General features: G+C 57.9%; 1 protein-coding gene across 1 annotated transcript in view; it reads right to left on the bottom strand.

Annotated features, from left to right (window-relative positions):
• MYT1 (myelin transcription factor 1) overlaps positions 1-8,655 on the bottom strand; it is a 38,830-nt gene extending 30,175 nt beyond the window's left edge. The window contains exons 1-2 of the mRNA XM_062202439.1: positions 8,563-8,655; positions 932-986 (exon numbers count right to left, since the gene is read on the bottom strand). Coding sequence (XP_062058423.1) covers positions 932-986 — 55 coding nt within the window. The 5' untranslated portion in view covers positions 8,563-8,655. The remainder of the gene's footprint in view (positions 1-931; positions 987-8,562) is intronic.
• Between the last annotated feature and the right edge of the window lie 7,858 nt (positions 8,656-16,513).

Here is a 16,513-nt window from a genome sequence, read left to right as displayed (position 1 = left end):
GGTCAGGGTTCAGTCCTGAGAACAGCAAGGCCCGGCCTCCTCTCCTCCCACCGGCGCTCTGGCTGCTCCCCTGGGGGGAAGGTGCCAGTGGCCTTGCATTGCCAGGAGGCAGAAGGGTCCCACGGCCAGGGCTGCCTGTGACATCAATGTCCCATATGCGCTGCAGTTCAAGTCCTGGCCACTCCACTTCCCATCCAGCTCTCTGCTAATGGCCTGGGAAAGCAGCGGAGAACAGCCCAGGTGCATGGGCCCCCACTTTGACATGGCCCAGGCTCTGCCACTGGGGCCATTTGGGGAATGAATCAGCAGATGGAAGATTCTTTCTCTCTGTCACTCCACCATTCACATACACACAATGAATCTTAAAAAACGAAACACAGCCAGCGCCGCGGCTCAATAGGCTAATCCTCCGCCTTGCGGCGCTGGCACACCGGGTTCTAGTCCCGGTCGGGGCACCGATCCTGTCCCAGTTGCCCCTCTTCCAGGCCAGCTCTCTGCTGTGGCCAGGGAGTACAGTGGAGGATGGCCCAAGTGCTTGGGCCCTGCACCCCATGGGAGACCAGGAGAAGCACCTGGCTCCTGCCATTGGATCAGCGCAGTGCACCGGCCGCAGCGCGCCTACCGCGGCGGCCATTGGAGGGTGAACCAACGGCAAAAGGAAGACCTTTCTCTCTGTCTCTCTCTCACTGTCCACTCTGCCTGTCAAAAAAATAAATAAATAAATAGAGTCCCATACCACTGCCCCAGCAGCTCCACCTGGGTGAGTTCATCTGGGCTGGAGGCCATGAGCAGCCCTGAGGTGGAAGATGAAGAGGCCAGAGGCCACAGGGACCTGAAGCCTCAAGTTTGTGCTGGGGGGGGGGGGCTCATACTCTGAGGAAGGGGCCTCTGCAGCTTCAGAGAGATGGCAGTGTGCAGAGGCCAGACTCACCTCGAAGGGCCTTGGATCGCGTGCGAGCTCGCTTATCATCATTTTCTAAGCTCATCTGCAAGCAAAAAATAGCTGCGGCATTAATAAGAACACCCAGCAGCCCCTCCCGAGCCGCCAGGGGCCTAGGCCCTGCTGCTTCCCGGTTTGGTGGTTGACCCTGAGTCTGTGACCCTACGACCAGCATGACAAGGACAGGAAAGGCCGGGGTCTGGGCCAAGAGAGGGGCTTGGGGAGCTCAAGGTGCACAGGGGTCTCCCCTGCATCGCCCCACCCTCAGCAAGAGTGCCACAGCGCCACTACCCCGCTATGCCCAACTCCACTCCTGCCAGCAAAGCTGCAGTATGGTCAGCCCCATGAAATCCTCATGAATCTTGGTGTTCCATAATACAAGGGCTGCTGCCCCAGCACTTGCTGCTCACCTGGTGGGGCAGAACTAAGGCGCCCCCAACAGGGCGGGGTTAGCTGACTGCCTCGGATCGCAGCGTGAGAGCCCTGGCCCTGTGTCTGCTTCCCGTGGACTCTTTCTTCCCACTCGGCAGGTGTTCATGGCCTAACACACTAGGGTTACCTGTCAGAACAGGTGAAGTCCCCACCACCTCCTCCTCTGACCAACGCCAGGTGGACAACGCTGTCCTACAAAGGAGTCCCAGGAGAGCCTTAGAGGGGAAGTCACAGAGAGGACCGGGGGGGGGGGGGGGGAGTGTGTGTGCTCCAGTTGAGCTCTGCTAGGACTCTGAGCCCCCGGGGCACACGCGGGTGGTACTGAGAAAGTGGACACACAGTCCAGTGGCAAGGTCTGGGAGGCTGGCCTGTGGGAGGGCCTTCAGTCCCTGGGCTGCCTGGGTCCGACCCAGCTGCACTGCCTGCTTCCTGGCACACGTGATCCATCCTCGGCATACAAGCCTCTGCCCCTGCCTGCCTGAGGCCAAACCAGCGGGGGAGCTCGAGCTGGGACTCGAACCTCGAAGAGCGGAGTTAAGTAGACCTCTCCACCCTACGCAAGCAGCTCGCCTCCGGACTCCACTGCACCTGGGAGAAGCTGCCCAACACACGGAGACGAGGGTCCCAGTCGCCCAGGACGAACATGGGCAGGCGGGTGAGACCCCAAGGTTGTGCAGAACAGCTTCCTCCCAGGCAGCAGGACTAGGGGCAGGTGTGGGCCACGCCTCCTCGGAGGCCCAAGAGGAGAAAGCCAGCCCCGGCCTCACCACCTGTGCCACGTGGTCAGGAAGGGGAGGGCCCAGACGCCAGAACAGCCAGGGCTCCCTGAGTGTCAGAGGGAACGCCGCACAGCAGGGAAGCCGCAGAGGAGAGGAGGGGAGGGCGGGGGCCCCAGAAACCCTGGACTTGGGCCATAAAAGCCAACAGGAGACAAATGTCCATGGCGCCACCTGGGAAGAAGGAAAAAGGAATTCCCCCAATTAGTGAGAGGAAATTTGCAAAGTGGACCTCCCCATGGGGAAGCATAACATACAATGATTTATACGATTTGTTAAGGAGGAAAAATCAAAACCTGCGTAATTTATGCAACCTGTCGACGCCGGGCTGTGGAGCGCAGCGCTATGAGCCGTGCCTTTATTACAGCTTTCCAACAGAACAGAGACAATTACTGTAATTTCTACTTTTAAAACAGAAGTTCCCCATGGACCAATGCCTCACACTCAGAGTAGAGAGAGGAGCAGGTGTCAAAGGGGCTTCTTCAAACGTCGCCCACTCTGAGCCCGTGCGCAGCGCCTTCCGATGCTGGCCACACAATGGACCTCATGCGTCTGATTGCCGGGCGCCAGCATTCAGCCGAAACACAGCCTAGAGCTCTTTCTCCCCCCCGTCAGTTTTCCCGAGGAAATTGGCAGGCAATCTGCTGGGTCAAAGCGTGCCTTGGCAATTTGGATTTCCTGTGGATAAATTATTCACAGAGCAGAGAACAGAGAGCGATGCAGGGATGCTACGGGCGCTGCTTGCCGAGCTTCCACCAGCGCTGCCGAGAGCTGCGGCCTCCGTCTGGCTCAGCGCCTCTCCCCCAGAGGTGTATCTGCGTCCTCAGTGCAGGCAGCTTCGGTTCTAAGCAGGGAAGAACCTGAGCCCCAGGGGCCAACACCGGGCTCTGCATGGAGGCAAGGGATTTCTGAGTGCTGGGTGACCGGAACACACCGGCGGCGTGGGGGGACGCTGGTGTCTGGGCTTTGCAAGCTCCCAGAGGCGGCAGCACCACTTGGGCTGCTTCATCTTCCTCCACAGAAGGGCCCAGAGCACGGCAGAAGGGGTTCTCTGCTGGCCTCTTGCCTGGACGTGGGGCCCTGGCTGGAAGCCAGGCTCACTCCAGTGCTGGCTCGGGGGCAGCCCGGGGCCTTTCTGCTTGCACCCCACAGTGACTCTAACAGCAGCCTATCCATGCAAAGACAAGGACACAGGTCTCAATTTCTCACTGATTTATTTTTTTAAAAACCTTCACTTGATCCAAACACAAACCAAACAGGCTCCATTTCCTTGTACAGCTCTGAAACCATCCAGCAGCCTCTCCCTGACGGCGGACAGCCCCTCCACGGAGACAGGCCGAGTTCATTCCCACGCTGACAGTGGACAGCCCCTCCACGGAGACAGGCCGAGTTCATTCCCACGCTGACAGTGGACAGCCCCTCCGTGGAGACTGGCCGAGTTCATTCCCACGCTGACAGTGGACAGCCCCTCCGTGGAGACTGGCCGAGTTCATTCCCACGCTGACAGTGGACAGCCCCTCCGTGGAGACTGGCCAAGTTCATTCCCACGCTGACAGTGGACAGCCCCTCCACGGAGACAGGCCGAGTTCATTCCCACGCTGACAGTGGACAGCCCCTCCGTGGAGACTGGCCGAGTTCATTCCCACGCTGACAGTGGACAGCCCCTCCGTGGAGACTGGCCGAGTTCATTCCTGCGCTGGCTGCAGGGCCCTGGGCTCTGTCTGCTTCTCCATCCACAGCTTCCCTCCACCGTGGGGAGCCTGTCTCACAGCTCGAGTCAGTGTCTGGATAGTTTGCCTTCCCCAGGAAAATCATGAAGACCAGGAGGAGGAGTGCCTGTCCAGCCACACCATGGTCCAGCCACACCATGGTCTCTTCATCCACCTGCCCAACCTGCCTGCTTAGAGCCATACAGACCGGTCACGCACAGGACACTGTGGACACTTTGCTCCACTCTGTGTTTCTTTGTGATGAAGTCGAGAGTAACTAGGTGAGCTCTCCTTAAAAACACGCAGCTCTCACAACGATCCTGCACGGCGCCCCTGCCATGGCCAAGTTCTCTCAGTTGGATGTTTGCAAACTCAAACTCGGACAGGTATTGTGGTGCAGTGGGTTCAATAGCCACTTGTGAAGCTTATCCCACACAGACACTGGTTCCAGCCCCAGCTGCTCCACTTCTGATCCAGCTCCCTGCTGATGCACCTGGGAAGGCAGCAGAGGCTCAAGTCCTTGGGTCTCTGCACCCAGTCCTGGCTATTGCAGCCATTTGGGGAGTGACCCAACAGGGCAGCAGATGGAAGACCCCCCTTTCCTCTGTGTCACTCTGCCTTTCAAGGGAATAAATAAAACTTTAAGCAAAATGGAAAACACAGTCAGCAACCGCAAAATCTGCAGATTGGTTTGTGTACTTAGTGTGCTGCTGTCAGAATCAGGACACAGGAACCAGCCACTCATGTCCAGTTTGAAGGGGAAATGGTGGCCCCGCTGCCAGGAGTACTGGGCTCAGAGGCTTCCCTGGAGACCCAACGGTGCCACTTCCCCAGCGGCCACCTCTGCCCCACTCCCAGGCCTGGGTCAGAGACCCCTGTAGTGAGCCCTGGAGGGCGGCCCCTTCCCCTCACGCCTTTCCCGCTCACTCAGGCTGCCTCTTCTCTCCCTCCTGTGTCCTGCCTCTTCTCAGGGTCTTTAGAAAAGAGGAGCTCCCCCCTCCACCCACATCTCACCTACCCCTCTCCACATCTGCACCTACAGCTGAGGGGTTCCCTGGCCCCGGCCAGCACCACCCCACCAGGCCAGCTCTGCCTCCTCTGCCTATGACACCTGCAGCCGTTTTGGTCCTGGTCTTGATCTGGAGGTGCTCACCCATGGGTGTCCCCAGTGGACAGCAGCTTAGGCCGCGCTCCTCAAGGGTGGCTGGGCGGGCAGATGGGTGATGACAGTGTGTCCTGGGGACAGTGGAAACATCTCTGAAATCCTGGCACCAGGGAGGCAGAGAGACCGGGCCAGAGGGGCTAAGCAGAGAGCAACTGTGCAGGTCTCGAGCTGAGGCCGGGGCGGCTCTGGGCCTGCAGACCCCACAGAGTCAAGGACACAAGGGAGACACAGGGCTTTGTCTTACTTAAAACGTGTCTCAACAGCCAGAAAAAATGGAGAATTAGAATGGATTCGAGGGGGCCGGCACCGTGGTGCAGTGGGTTAATCCTCTGCCTGCCGCACCAGCATCCCATATGGGCGCCGGTTCTAGTCCTGGCTGCTCCTCTTCCAATCCAGCTCTCTGCTGTGGCCTGGTAAAGCAGTAGAAGATGGCCCAAGTCCTTGGGCCCCTGCACCCATGTGGGAGACCCAGAAGAAGCTCCTAGCTCCTGGCTTCGGATCGGTGCAGCTCCGGCCGATGCAGCCATCTGGGGAGTAAACCAACAGAAGGAAGACCTCGCTCTCTGTCTGTCTCTCCCTCTCACTGTCTGTAACTCTACCTCTCAAATAAATAAATAAAATCTTTAAAAAAAAAAAAAAGGATGGATTCGAGACTATTCCTCAAACTCACGAGATTGTGCGTACTCCAGTGCCCCTGTGGGAGGAGTGAGCTGCTTCCGTAACCTCCAGCAGTGGGGGAACCACAGCTGGCTCCCATGGGACCACAGGAAGCCCCTGCCCAAGAGGAAGGGGAGGAAGAGGCATGGGATGAGGAGGGGCAGGGGGCTCTGCCAGCCCTTGTGTACGACCAACAGGCTCCCTCTCCCGGGGTTGGGGGAGGATAAGGGAGGGGTCGACCCTTGGCTTCTCTCGCTGTGTACATCAGGAGCCACAGCAGCTGTCCCGTCAGCTGCGAAGCCCCGACACAAACAACACTGGTGACATCCCCACGCCCCCACCACTGTGCACTTAGGAGAGACTTGCTATGGGTCTTTCTCTCTCTGTCTCTTCCACACAACCGCCTGCCTGCTGCACAGCAGCCCACAAACCAGATGCCGCCAGCCTGCTCCCGCGGAGCCCCAGCACACACACTGCTTCCCATCCACTGGGGCTTGCAGGCGAAACCAAGGCCCCCACGCCCTTGTGCCCCTCAGGGAGCTGTCACAGCACCCTCTGGTTCCTCGGAGCTTTGGGGGATGCCTCACTGCGTGTCTGCGATGCTCCTGACATCCCGGAGTGTAGCCACGTGCAGCCTCCTCCACACGGCTAGAGAGGGTGCCCCACGGTGTTGTTTGACGCAGAAGGGTTCTCCTGACACCTCTAAGCATGGGACCCCACTTCACATCAAACCCAAATTTAAAATTATAACTTCACAGCAGACTCCGACATAAATGGGCTTTCTACCTGCCCAGAATAGAATCCAGCAACGCTACGGGAAATGGAAGAGGAAGTCCACACCCAGTGTCCCCCTTCCCTCGACCAGCTGTCCTTGCCCAAGTTTTCCCAGGAGCAGGAGGAAGTGCTGGCCAAACACCATCGGATCGACTTTCTCTTTGCTTCTGCAACTCTGCAGTCATTACTGAAGGTCATGCGATTTGGGGCCCAGGAGTTTCACTCTTCAGGGTCAAGGGAGATTTAAGAAGCTGCTGTCAAAGCTGGCACTTTGCCGCTCCTGAGCTGTCCACAGGCGTGGTGCTGAACTCAGTGGCACACACGCCCAGGCCCTGGGGGCGTCTGTGCCACTGCCCTCCTGCTCTGCCAGTTTCCTGTCTTCATCCTGAAAGCCTGGCCCCGGGCGGTACCCCTTCTGCACGATGCTGTCCCACCGTGGCCACCACTCACACCTGGCACTGCCGCCTTCCTGACTCCCTCAGTCAGAAGAGACTTTGGCCAGCCCCAGTCGTGGACAATCAACCCCTGCACACCCTCCGTCCTTCTCTGGTCACACCTTGTCTTGACCCCTCTGCTGAGAAGACCACTTCTGCCCCAGATGAAAGAGCTTTGAAACAGCTCTGCTGCTGGAAACCCAAGAGAGGCCCCGGCTCCAGCACGGCAGCTGCCGTTCAACAATCGGAGCCATCCACAGAGGGTCCCAGCTCACCGGAGCTTCTCGCGCCAGGGAGGCCTCAGGTCCCTCCCCCTGCCCCAATGTGAGACCTGAGCGCTGTGAGCCCAGGACCCCCAGCCGAGAACCAAGGAACCGTCATGGCTGCAGGATCTCGTGCCAGTACAGGCTGTGGACCTGAGGGCCAGAGAAGCTGAGACGAAGCCACAAGCCCGGTGGCCGAGATGAACGTTATTCTAATGCAATAGTGAAAGCACAAGCAATAAAGTGATCAACAAAATACCAAACTGTTAACTCTAGACATGATCAATGTACCCAACTGCCTGTGTTTCAGGCTCCAGTGCCGATCAGCAGAGTCCCCATAACCCTTGGGGAACCAAAACGAGGGGAGGCGCTAACTTGGGCAGCTGTAACTGGCCCACGAAATGCACATTCTCATCGCCAGGCTCAAAACAGGAATTCAGGCTTTGAGAGTAATCTACAAGCACCCGCACCCCAAACCCTGACGGCCTCCCTGGCTGCCCCAGGGGCCACCACCCTGTGCCATGCCCTAGGCCACAGCCTGGCTGCTGGATGACAGCACAGAATCCAGGGTCTGAGAAGGGGTACCCCCAAGCCTGTCAGGGTCTCTGCTTCCATCTCAGGGTCACCTGACCTGGGGACCTGGCCTCACCCGCAAGCTGGTGGGAAGTTCTGGAATGAGACCACTGGCGGTGGAGAGTAGACGCTGTGGCAGGTGTCTTATCCAGGGGCTACGTAGTGTCCTGGGCAGGTGGAAGCATGGGCCACCTCCACCAGGAGCCAGGGGCGTTCGGTGTGGTAGTTAAGACGCACTTGGGACACCTGCATTCCATGTCAGGGAGCTTGGGTTCAAGTCCTGGTTCCCTTCCTGATTTCAACCTCCTGCTACTGTGCAGTCAGGAGGCAGCAGGTGACGGCTCAAAGGTTGGGTCCCTACCACCCACCCGGGAGACCCCGAATGAGTTTCCAGCTCATGACTTCGGTCCCAGGTGTTACAGGTATTTGGGAAGTGAACAAGCAGATGGACAATCTCTGTCTGCCTGCCTCTCTGTCTTTCAAGTAAAATGAAAACAAATAATAAACAAAAAGCGGGCAGCATGAGAAAGGCTGGCACCACCGGCCTTGCCTTGGAAGACGGGAAGGAAACACGGCCCACAGGCTTCCCGGGTTCCTGCCAGCCACGTCTGTGTCGGCCCTGAGGGGACTCTCAGCCTGCCCAGGAAACGCAGGGTGCAGAGAGCAGGCTGAGCCGCGGAGCCCAGTGTGATCCCCAAGCAAGCAGGTGGCTGGGAGGTGGCTCTGCTGGTCCACGGGCTCCAGGCAGTTCAGAGTCGCTTGTACATTCTTTAACTTCCCGTGAGTCACCTCTAGGCTTCGTGGAGCCTGGGACAGGGGCTGCCTTCCCCGTGCCTCACCTTGCTACGTCTGCCCAGGAGGGGCCTCGCGGTCCTGCAGCTGCTGGCCTGGTCTCCGTGTGTCCACCTCTGACTCAGCAGCTCGCCCCGGAACTCATTTTCTGAGGGGTTAAAAAGATCTGTGTCAGAAAAGCAGTACTGGCTTGTGGGGGCGCAGGGAGCACTGGCCATGGCTTTACATGGCGCCACTGACCACGGCTTCACACAGCACTGCCACATCCCTCCTCTTGGAACCACCCGGAAGGCAGATGTGGTGGTGGCCTCGTTGCTGTTCCAGGGACAAGAGAAAAACCTCTCTCCGACTTGGGAGCCTCTCAAAAGCTTCTGGCTCGTGCACTCCCTCCACCCTCGCCCTCAACAATCGCTGCACCCAGGGGCGATGCCCACTGAGGTGGAAGGCACCAGGGCAAGTCAGGTGGGAGTCACTGGAAAAGACCTGGCATTTAAATCTCCAACTCTGGATTTGCCGACTGGTGAGCAACTGCTTGCTCGGCTTCTCCAGGGACTGGGACCAGCTTTGAGGCTGTCCAGCCTCCCGCGGGGAGCCCGGGCCCCAGCCTCGCTCCGTGCCTGTCTGCAGCATCTTTTCTCTCCTTGTCTCTGCTTTTCCGCAGCGCATTGCCTCCAGTTAATATTTAATCCCTCACATAAATTCACGCGTCTGGGCAGAGGCAGAACGCGTCCGCTGGACAGGACAAAGAAATGCATTGTGTACCTATTCCCAGCACGTCACTCCCTGTTGCCATGACAACCTGCTCTCTACAACTGTGGAGTTTCAAAGGAAGGTCGTTAAGTAGCCACAATAAAAACAGGAAATGAATATTCCTGCAGCCTTCGCTGCTTCTTAAGCCAGGGAGTGCAGGCTCAGGCTGCTGCTCTCCAGCCCCGGGCTCTGCTCTGAACGCTGTCCCTGGAATTCCAGCACCGCAGGCCCCAGGCAGGCCTGTGGCCCTGGCCACAGCCCCTTCCTTAGCTGGGAATGACCCCCAGCAGAACTGGTTGTCAAGGAGATGGCATAAAGCCATGTCTTCAGGGGATGGATGGCTGACACGAGGAGTTGGCACCTACTGTGTGCCGCCCCTCCGTGAGCGGTGAGTCCGCTGCAGGCTAGTGCTGAGTGCAGGGGGCTGCCCTGTGCCCCCAGCACTTTCCCATAAGCCAGGGTCTCGGCCCTGAGGGCCCCACCTGTACGGCAGAGCCGGTGCCAAGTGCTGCCAGGTGAAAGCTGATTCTCAAACCTGTGACAGGCATGTGAGGGCCGCACTTGGGAGACAGGACAGATGCTGCCCGCGGCACAGACAGGCCAGCAGCCTCCCCCAGGTGTGCAGCACGAGGTTGAGCCTGCTCTCCCCCTGACACTTCTGCTCCAGGCCTCTCCTGTTCCCCTGCACAGCTCCATGGGCCTGAGAATCATCTGCTCCCCAAAGAGCTGCTCCCACCCCCCAGCTGCAGCAAAGCCACCAAGCTCCTGCGAGCAAAAGAACAGAGCAGAAGCCTCCCTGCCTGCCTGGACGCAGCCCCCCAACCACAGCGCTGGTCCCCAGGGCTGCCTCAACCATGACGGGACCCTGCCTGCTTTTTCCAGAGGACTTGCTGGCAGTCACCCACAGGCACTGCCAGAAGCCCAGCCAAGGGCGCCGGTTCTCCATACCCGGCCCCCCGCATGTGGCCAGGTCTTGCCCCATGGACTTGGCGCTCCACCAGACAGGATGTCCTGGCATGTGCTGAGACTCCACACAAGGTGCACAGGCTGAGGAGAAAGCCTCCCGGAAGTGGGGTGTCACTTCCAGGAGTCCTGCTTGCTCTACACACCCCGTGGCTGGGCCAGGAGGCGGAGGATGTCACAATCACCGGCAATCGAGGTGAGGAGGGGGCCTTACTTTGGGTCCTGTGGTCTCTGCTCACCGATGCAAACAGGAAACAGACCCCAGAGGCTCCACGTCCTGAGCCAGTGGGGTAACAGGTCACTTAGGGGCTGCCCGCAGGCTGTGGGCTTTGGGCCCTGGTGTCTTTGCACCTCAAGCGGCCTGATCCACCATGCCCCCGTGTCTCTGCAGCAGCCCCAGGCTCACTTGAATGGGACTCTGGGTGGCAGCCAGTGCCTCCTGGGGCTGTGGGGAAGGGAATCGTGCTCCGCTGAGCCACAGAGATGCTCGGAACCGAGCCCAGGGCAGTCCATCCTTCTCCTGATGGGGGCGCTTTCTCCAGCTCAGCAGCACGGAGGCTCTGGCCCAGGACACACAGTCCCAGGGACAGCAACACAGACCTGGGGCCAGAGTGCTGGCTGCGCTGTCATGTCCCCTGTCATGGGGGACAGCCCCCACAGCCCACAGACAGGCTGAGCCCCCCCCGCGGGCTGGCAGCATAGCCATGCCAACCCCACCACCTCGTGGAGAACCCACTCCGGGCCCCCTCTGCTGCTCCTTGACTGTGCCTTAAGCCGATCGCTGTGACAGCGTGGCCCCCTCTGCTTGGCTGGCAGCCCACCCAGGTTGGGGACAGTTCTGGTTCAACACCACACTTCAACCCCCACACAGGGCCAACAGGAAAGCTGAGGAGGCCTGGTCTGGAGCGGAAAGTCCCTGGCTTCAGGGTCTTCTCTGGGTTTGCATCTCTGGTGACCATGGGCTGCCCACCCCACAGCACGAGGCGGGGCAGAGACGGCCACTGGGGCGGAGTCCACATCTCAGTTCCCTGTGCACCTCTCACGCAACACGCACTCAGTACGGAAGCCACTGTGCTCATGGGACATAGGGGCCCCAGTCCTCCCCTCCTCTACCCTGTGTGTGGTCGGGGGAAGGGTCTTGCCTCCCCAGCAAGCCAGCCTCCCCCTCTGGATCCAACACTCTCTCCTTCCACTGTTACGCAGAGGGTCCGAGGAGCATCCACGTGGCCTCATTCCCTCAAAACATTCAGCCTGGGCCCCAGGTCCCGCCGGCCGCCTCTCAGTCCCCACACAGCCACCTTGCCTGAGGCCGAGGCTGTGCTGAGCGCAGCGTGCACCCGGGCCTATCCTGCAACAGCAATCCGTGTGCTGCGGCCTCACCACGCACTGCTGCCTGTCCACCCCTCCTCTGCCACGAGCACTGGGACTGCCCCAGCCCTAGCCTCGGCTCTGTCCCCACATCTCCCCCCGGCCAGCGGCCATCAGCACCAGGACCCTGCTGTCCTCACACTCCCTGCTTTCTTCTCCTCCTCTGCCAGCAGCTAGGGCCATGCTAGGCCCCAGACCTGCCAAGGTGCTCTCTGAGTCACCATTGTGGCCATTCCCTCTGTGTTGCTTTATCTGCAAAACAAACTGTGTGACAATTCCAGGAATGTACAGCACTCAAAACAGTGTTATAGCAGATCAAAGTTGGAGGAGCCACACTTAACCTGCTGGTGTGGACCAGCAGGGCAGCGTGGGCCTGGAGTAAAGACCGGCGAGGAGGTGAGCCGGACAGAACTGTGCTCGCGGCCATTGGAGTTCCAATGCACTAAAGTGGTCTCCTCCGCAGCACTGGGTGAGTGGGACCTGAAGAACCAAGCTGGATACACACAGCTCAGCACAGAGCAAAGCTCCTGGCCTCGGGTTAGGCGGCGCTTTCCTGGCTATGGCAGCAGAAGCACAAAGCCCTAACGGGAAACACGGGGGCGCTGTGGTGTGGCGGGTGAAGCCGCTGCCTGCAGCATGGACGCTCTTCCTCACCCTGGCTGCTCCACTTCCCACCCAGCTCCCTGCTATGGCCTGGAAAAGCAGTGGAAGATGGCCCAAGTGCTCGGGGCCCTGCACCCACGTGGGAGACCCTGGCCCAGCCGCGGCCACTGCAGCCAACTGGGGAGGGGACCAGCAGTTGGAAGATCTCCCTCTCTCTGCCTCTATATATTACTCTGACTTTCAAAATAAATAAGTAAATCTTTAAAAATAAAGAAAAAAATTAAAAAAACACTGATATTTTGGCCTTCATCAAAGTGTAAAACTTTTATTTCCCTTTGTTCTTTTTTCCCTTCATTTTTATTTTTATTTCTTTCAGAGACAGAGGGACAGAGAGGACTCATATATGCTGGCGTATCCCCAGATGCCTGCAATGGGCCAGTGCTAGGCTGGAGCCCGCGCTGGGAGGCAGGAATTCCATCGGGTCTCCCACACGGGTGCAGGGATCCAACACTTGAGCCGTCACTGCTGCCTCTCTGGGTCTGCAGCGACAGGAGACTGGGTCAGGAGCAGTGCCAGGGCTCAGACCCAGCGACTGCCCTACGGGACCGAGTTTTGTTTACTTTTTTAAAGAGTTATTTTATTTATTTGAAAGGCAGAGTGGCATAGAGAAAGAGACAGACAGACAGAGACACAGAGACTTCTAGCCACCGGTTCATTCCCCAAAAGGCTTCACCAGCTGGTGCTGAGCCAGTCCAAATTCTGGGTCCCAGAACTCTATTCGCGTCTCCCACACGGGTGCAGGGACCCAAGCACTTGGGCCATCTTCCACTGAATTCCCAAGGGCATTAGCAGGGAGCCAGATCAGAAACAGATCAGCCAGGACTTTAACTGCAGCTCAGATCCAGAATGCTGACTTTGCATGGCAGTACAACCTTCTCTGCCACAACACGTCCCTCTCTGTCCTTTAATAAAATACAAAGCTATTATTTTCTTTCTTCTTCTAGCACAGTGTACTCTGCAAGTGTAATGTTTAAAGGGCTGGCCGGCACCACGGCTCACTAGGCTAATCCTCCGCCTGCGGCGCCGGCACCCCGGGTTCTCATCCCAGTTGGGGCGCCGGATTCTGTCCTGGTTGCTCCTCTTCCACAGCGCGCCGGCTGTAGCAGCCATTTGGGGGGTGAACCAACAGAAAAAGGAAGACCTTTCTCTCTGTCTGTCTCTCTCTCACTCTAACTCTCTAACTCTGCCTGTCAAAAAAAAAAAGTTGAAAGGGCTGTTCTTCAGGGGCCAGTGCTGTGCGTGGCAGGTTAAGCTGCTGCCTGTGACAACGGCAACCCACATGGGCACAGGTTCCCATCCCAGCTGCTCCACTTCAGCTCTTTGCTAACGCACCTGGGAAAGCAGCAGAGGCTGAACCAAGTAATTGTGCTCCTGCACCCTCAATAGAGATCTGGAGGAAGCTCCTGGCTCCTGACCTCAGCCTGGTCCAGCCATTTGGGAAGTGAACCAATGGAGGGAAGATCTCTAACTCTCCTCCATTTATCACTCTATCTTTCAAATTAATAAATAAATCTTTAAAATAAATGAGTAAATAAACCACTGTACTTCAACCCACACTCTGGTAGAGGCTTGCACTCAGAACAGAAGCCCAGAACTCCACAACAAAAACAAGTAAACCAACTTAAAAATGGGCAAAGGATCGGGATAGACACTTCTCCAAAGATGTTGCAGGAATGGCACACCCCCCACCCCCTACAAGGAAAATGCAAATCCAGGTCGGTAAATCTGACTTCACACCCTCTGAAAAGGCTGTTGTGTGAATTAAAAAGCAAAGAGACCACAACAGTTGCGGGTGAGGACTGGAGGCCCAGGAAGCCCCGCTCACTGCTGGTTAAAGCAGCACCAACCGCTGGTGGCTCCCTGACACGGTGCCCGGAGTTATCCCACGGCCCAGCAGTTCCCAGGAGAGATGAGGACAAGTCCACGCAAAGCCTCACTCACAACTACTTACAGCACTGTTATCCAACCAAGCAGACAAAATGGAAAAGCCCAACTGTTCACCGACGCTGCGGGGTGACACGGGGAATGTGCTTCTCACAGAGGCTGCAGACCAGCCAATGAGTCTCTGACCTGGCCAGGACAGGCCACGCCACAGACAGGGAGTGGACGCGTGCTGGCCGAGGGCTGGGCACAGGGCAAACGACTTCTCATGGGCATGGGATTCTTTTGGGCATTCAAAATCGTCCGAATTTGCTGTGGTGAGAGACACACAACCCTAAACACACTAACATTGCTAACTGTGAGTTGCATGATGGGTAAATTATATTTCAGTGACGTTGTTTCTAGAAAGTCAACGGCACACTCAGGAAGCCTGTGTGTGAGAGACGCAGACTCTGACGGGGTTCCCCCAGCCAGAGATGAAAGCACCCCAGGGTTCTTTGCACCCAAGGCTCGAGAACAGGGGCCCAGGGACCAACTCTGAAAAGGGGACACCCTAGGCTGTTGGGGTTCAGCAGCTTAGGCCGCCTTTTAGAGCACAACATCCCAAATTACAGTGCTTGTTCAGTCCTAACTGCTCCCCTTCCAATCCAGCTCCCTGCTGATGCTCCTGGGAAGCAGCAGATGGTGGCTCAACTGCTTGGGCCCCTGCACCCATGTGGGAGACCTGGATGGAGCTCCTGGCTCTTGGCTTCACCCTGGACCAGTCCTGGCTATTGTAGCCATTTAGGGACTGGACCAGTGAGTAGATCTCTCTCTCTCTCTCTCTCTCTCTCTCTCTTTCTCTCTCTCTCCTCTCTCTCTCTGTCCCTCTGCCTTTCCAGTAAATAAATAAACCTTTCAAAGAAAACAAGAGAGGATGCCCTTTGCAGCATCCTGCCCCACCTGGAGTGGCAACACCCGAGAGTCAGATGCATCAGGTGCTTCAAACCTTAGGGACTTTGGGGGAAGGAGGGCGTTGTGTCTGGGGGAGCATCTGCAGACGGGAAGTGCCTCCTGCCATGATGCAGGAGCCCTCGCCCTGGTGCACACGGGGGCCAGGGGCCACTCCGGGCACACAAGAGGCACAGGGGCCAAGGGCTGCTCTAGGCACACACAGGGATGAGGATCCACTCTGGGCACACACTGGGGCCGGGGATCCACTCTGGGCACACACAGGAGCCAGGGATCCATTGGGCACACACGAGGGCTGCAGATCTCCTCTGGCACACATGAGGGCCAGGGATCGGCTCTGGGAACACATAGGGGCAGGGGATCCACTCTGGGCACACGGGGGCCAGGGATTGGCTCTGGGGATTCCTGCACAGAACCTCACATTGTGCAGCTGAGTTCTGTGAGCTCAAGTCCTAGACAGCACGGCCACTGCCTGGACCCCAGGCTGGGCTCCCTTGGACTCCTCAGCAGTGGAGTCCGGGGTACAGCAGGAGGAAGGGAGATGGCTGTGATGGATGTGTGACGGTCCGTGCAGGGCTGAGGGGTCTCTAAGATCCACTGTCTCCCACCCCAGCCCCCAGGAAGCTGCTGCTGGCCAAGGGCAGACAACTGCTTCTGCACAGCCAGGAGGAACACAGCTCCCACCTGCTCCAGTTCCAGGCCAGGATGCGTCAGCAGCTCATTGCACTGGAGCCAAGGGCTGCAGCCAATCCCTCCTGACAGCTGACCCAGTCACGCGCTCCATGCTCTGCCTGTGACTGCGTGTGTGCCTGTGACTGTGCGTGCCTGTGCATGTGTGTCTGCCTGTGCGTGTGTGTGACTATGCCTATATGTGTGCCTGTGTGTGCCTGTACGTGTGTGCTAAGGGGTGGCGATGCCCAGGGCATGGAGGAGCTGCACAGCCTGCTCCAAGGTTGTTCTCAGACACAGGGGATGAAAAATGGGGACCTGAGAGGAGCGGGAGCCCCCATATTACCACACGGAGGAAACCCTTTTCTCTACTCTGCGTGGTTGGGAGAGACTCAAAGAAATTTACCCACAAGTGAATGAAACAGCACAAAGATGGGACATACAGAGGAAAAGCAGAGTGAGACCAGAAAGAAAAAGACAAGAAAATGGAAGGGAAAATATGAATTAAATAATTCTTCAACTTCTCAGAAATAAAAAAAAAATTATATTTTTCAATTAAAAGGCCCATCAAGTGCCCAGCCCAGTGAACGGAAAAAGACCCACATCCAATAAGCCCAGTGCTGTGAAATCCCAAACCACCAGAAATACAGAAAGGACCCTAAAAGCTTCAGAGGAGAAGCAGTCCCCCAGGGTCCCCCAGGCAGGCTCTTGGTGCCCCGCAGAGCGCAGCAGGAAGCTCGGGCCAGCAGAGGG

This window comes from Lepus europaeus, chromosome 10 (assembly GCF_033115175.1).
Source record: "Lepus europaeus isolate LE1 chromosome 10, mLepTim1.pri, whole genome shotgun sequence".
Lineage (NCBI taxonomy): Eukaryota > Metazoa > Chordata > Mammalia > Lagomorpha > Leporidae > Lepus > Lepus europaeus.
The sequence above is the reverse complement of the archived record's forward strand: the minus strand, read 5'-3'. Positions and strand labels throughout refer to the sequence as shown.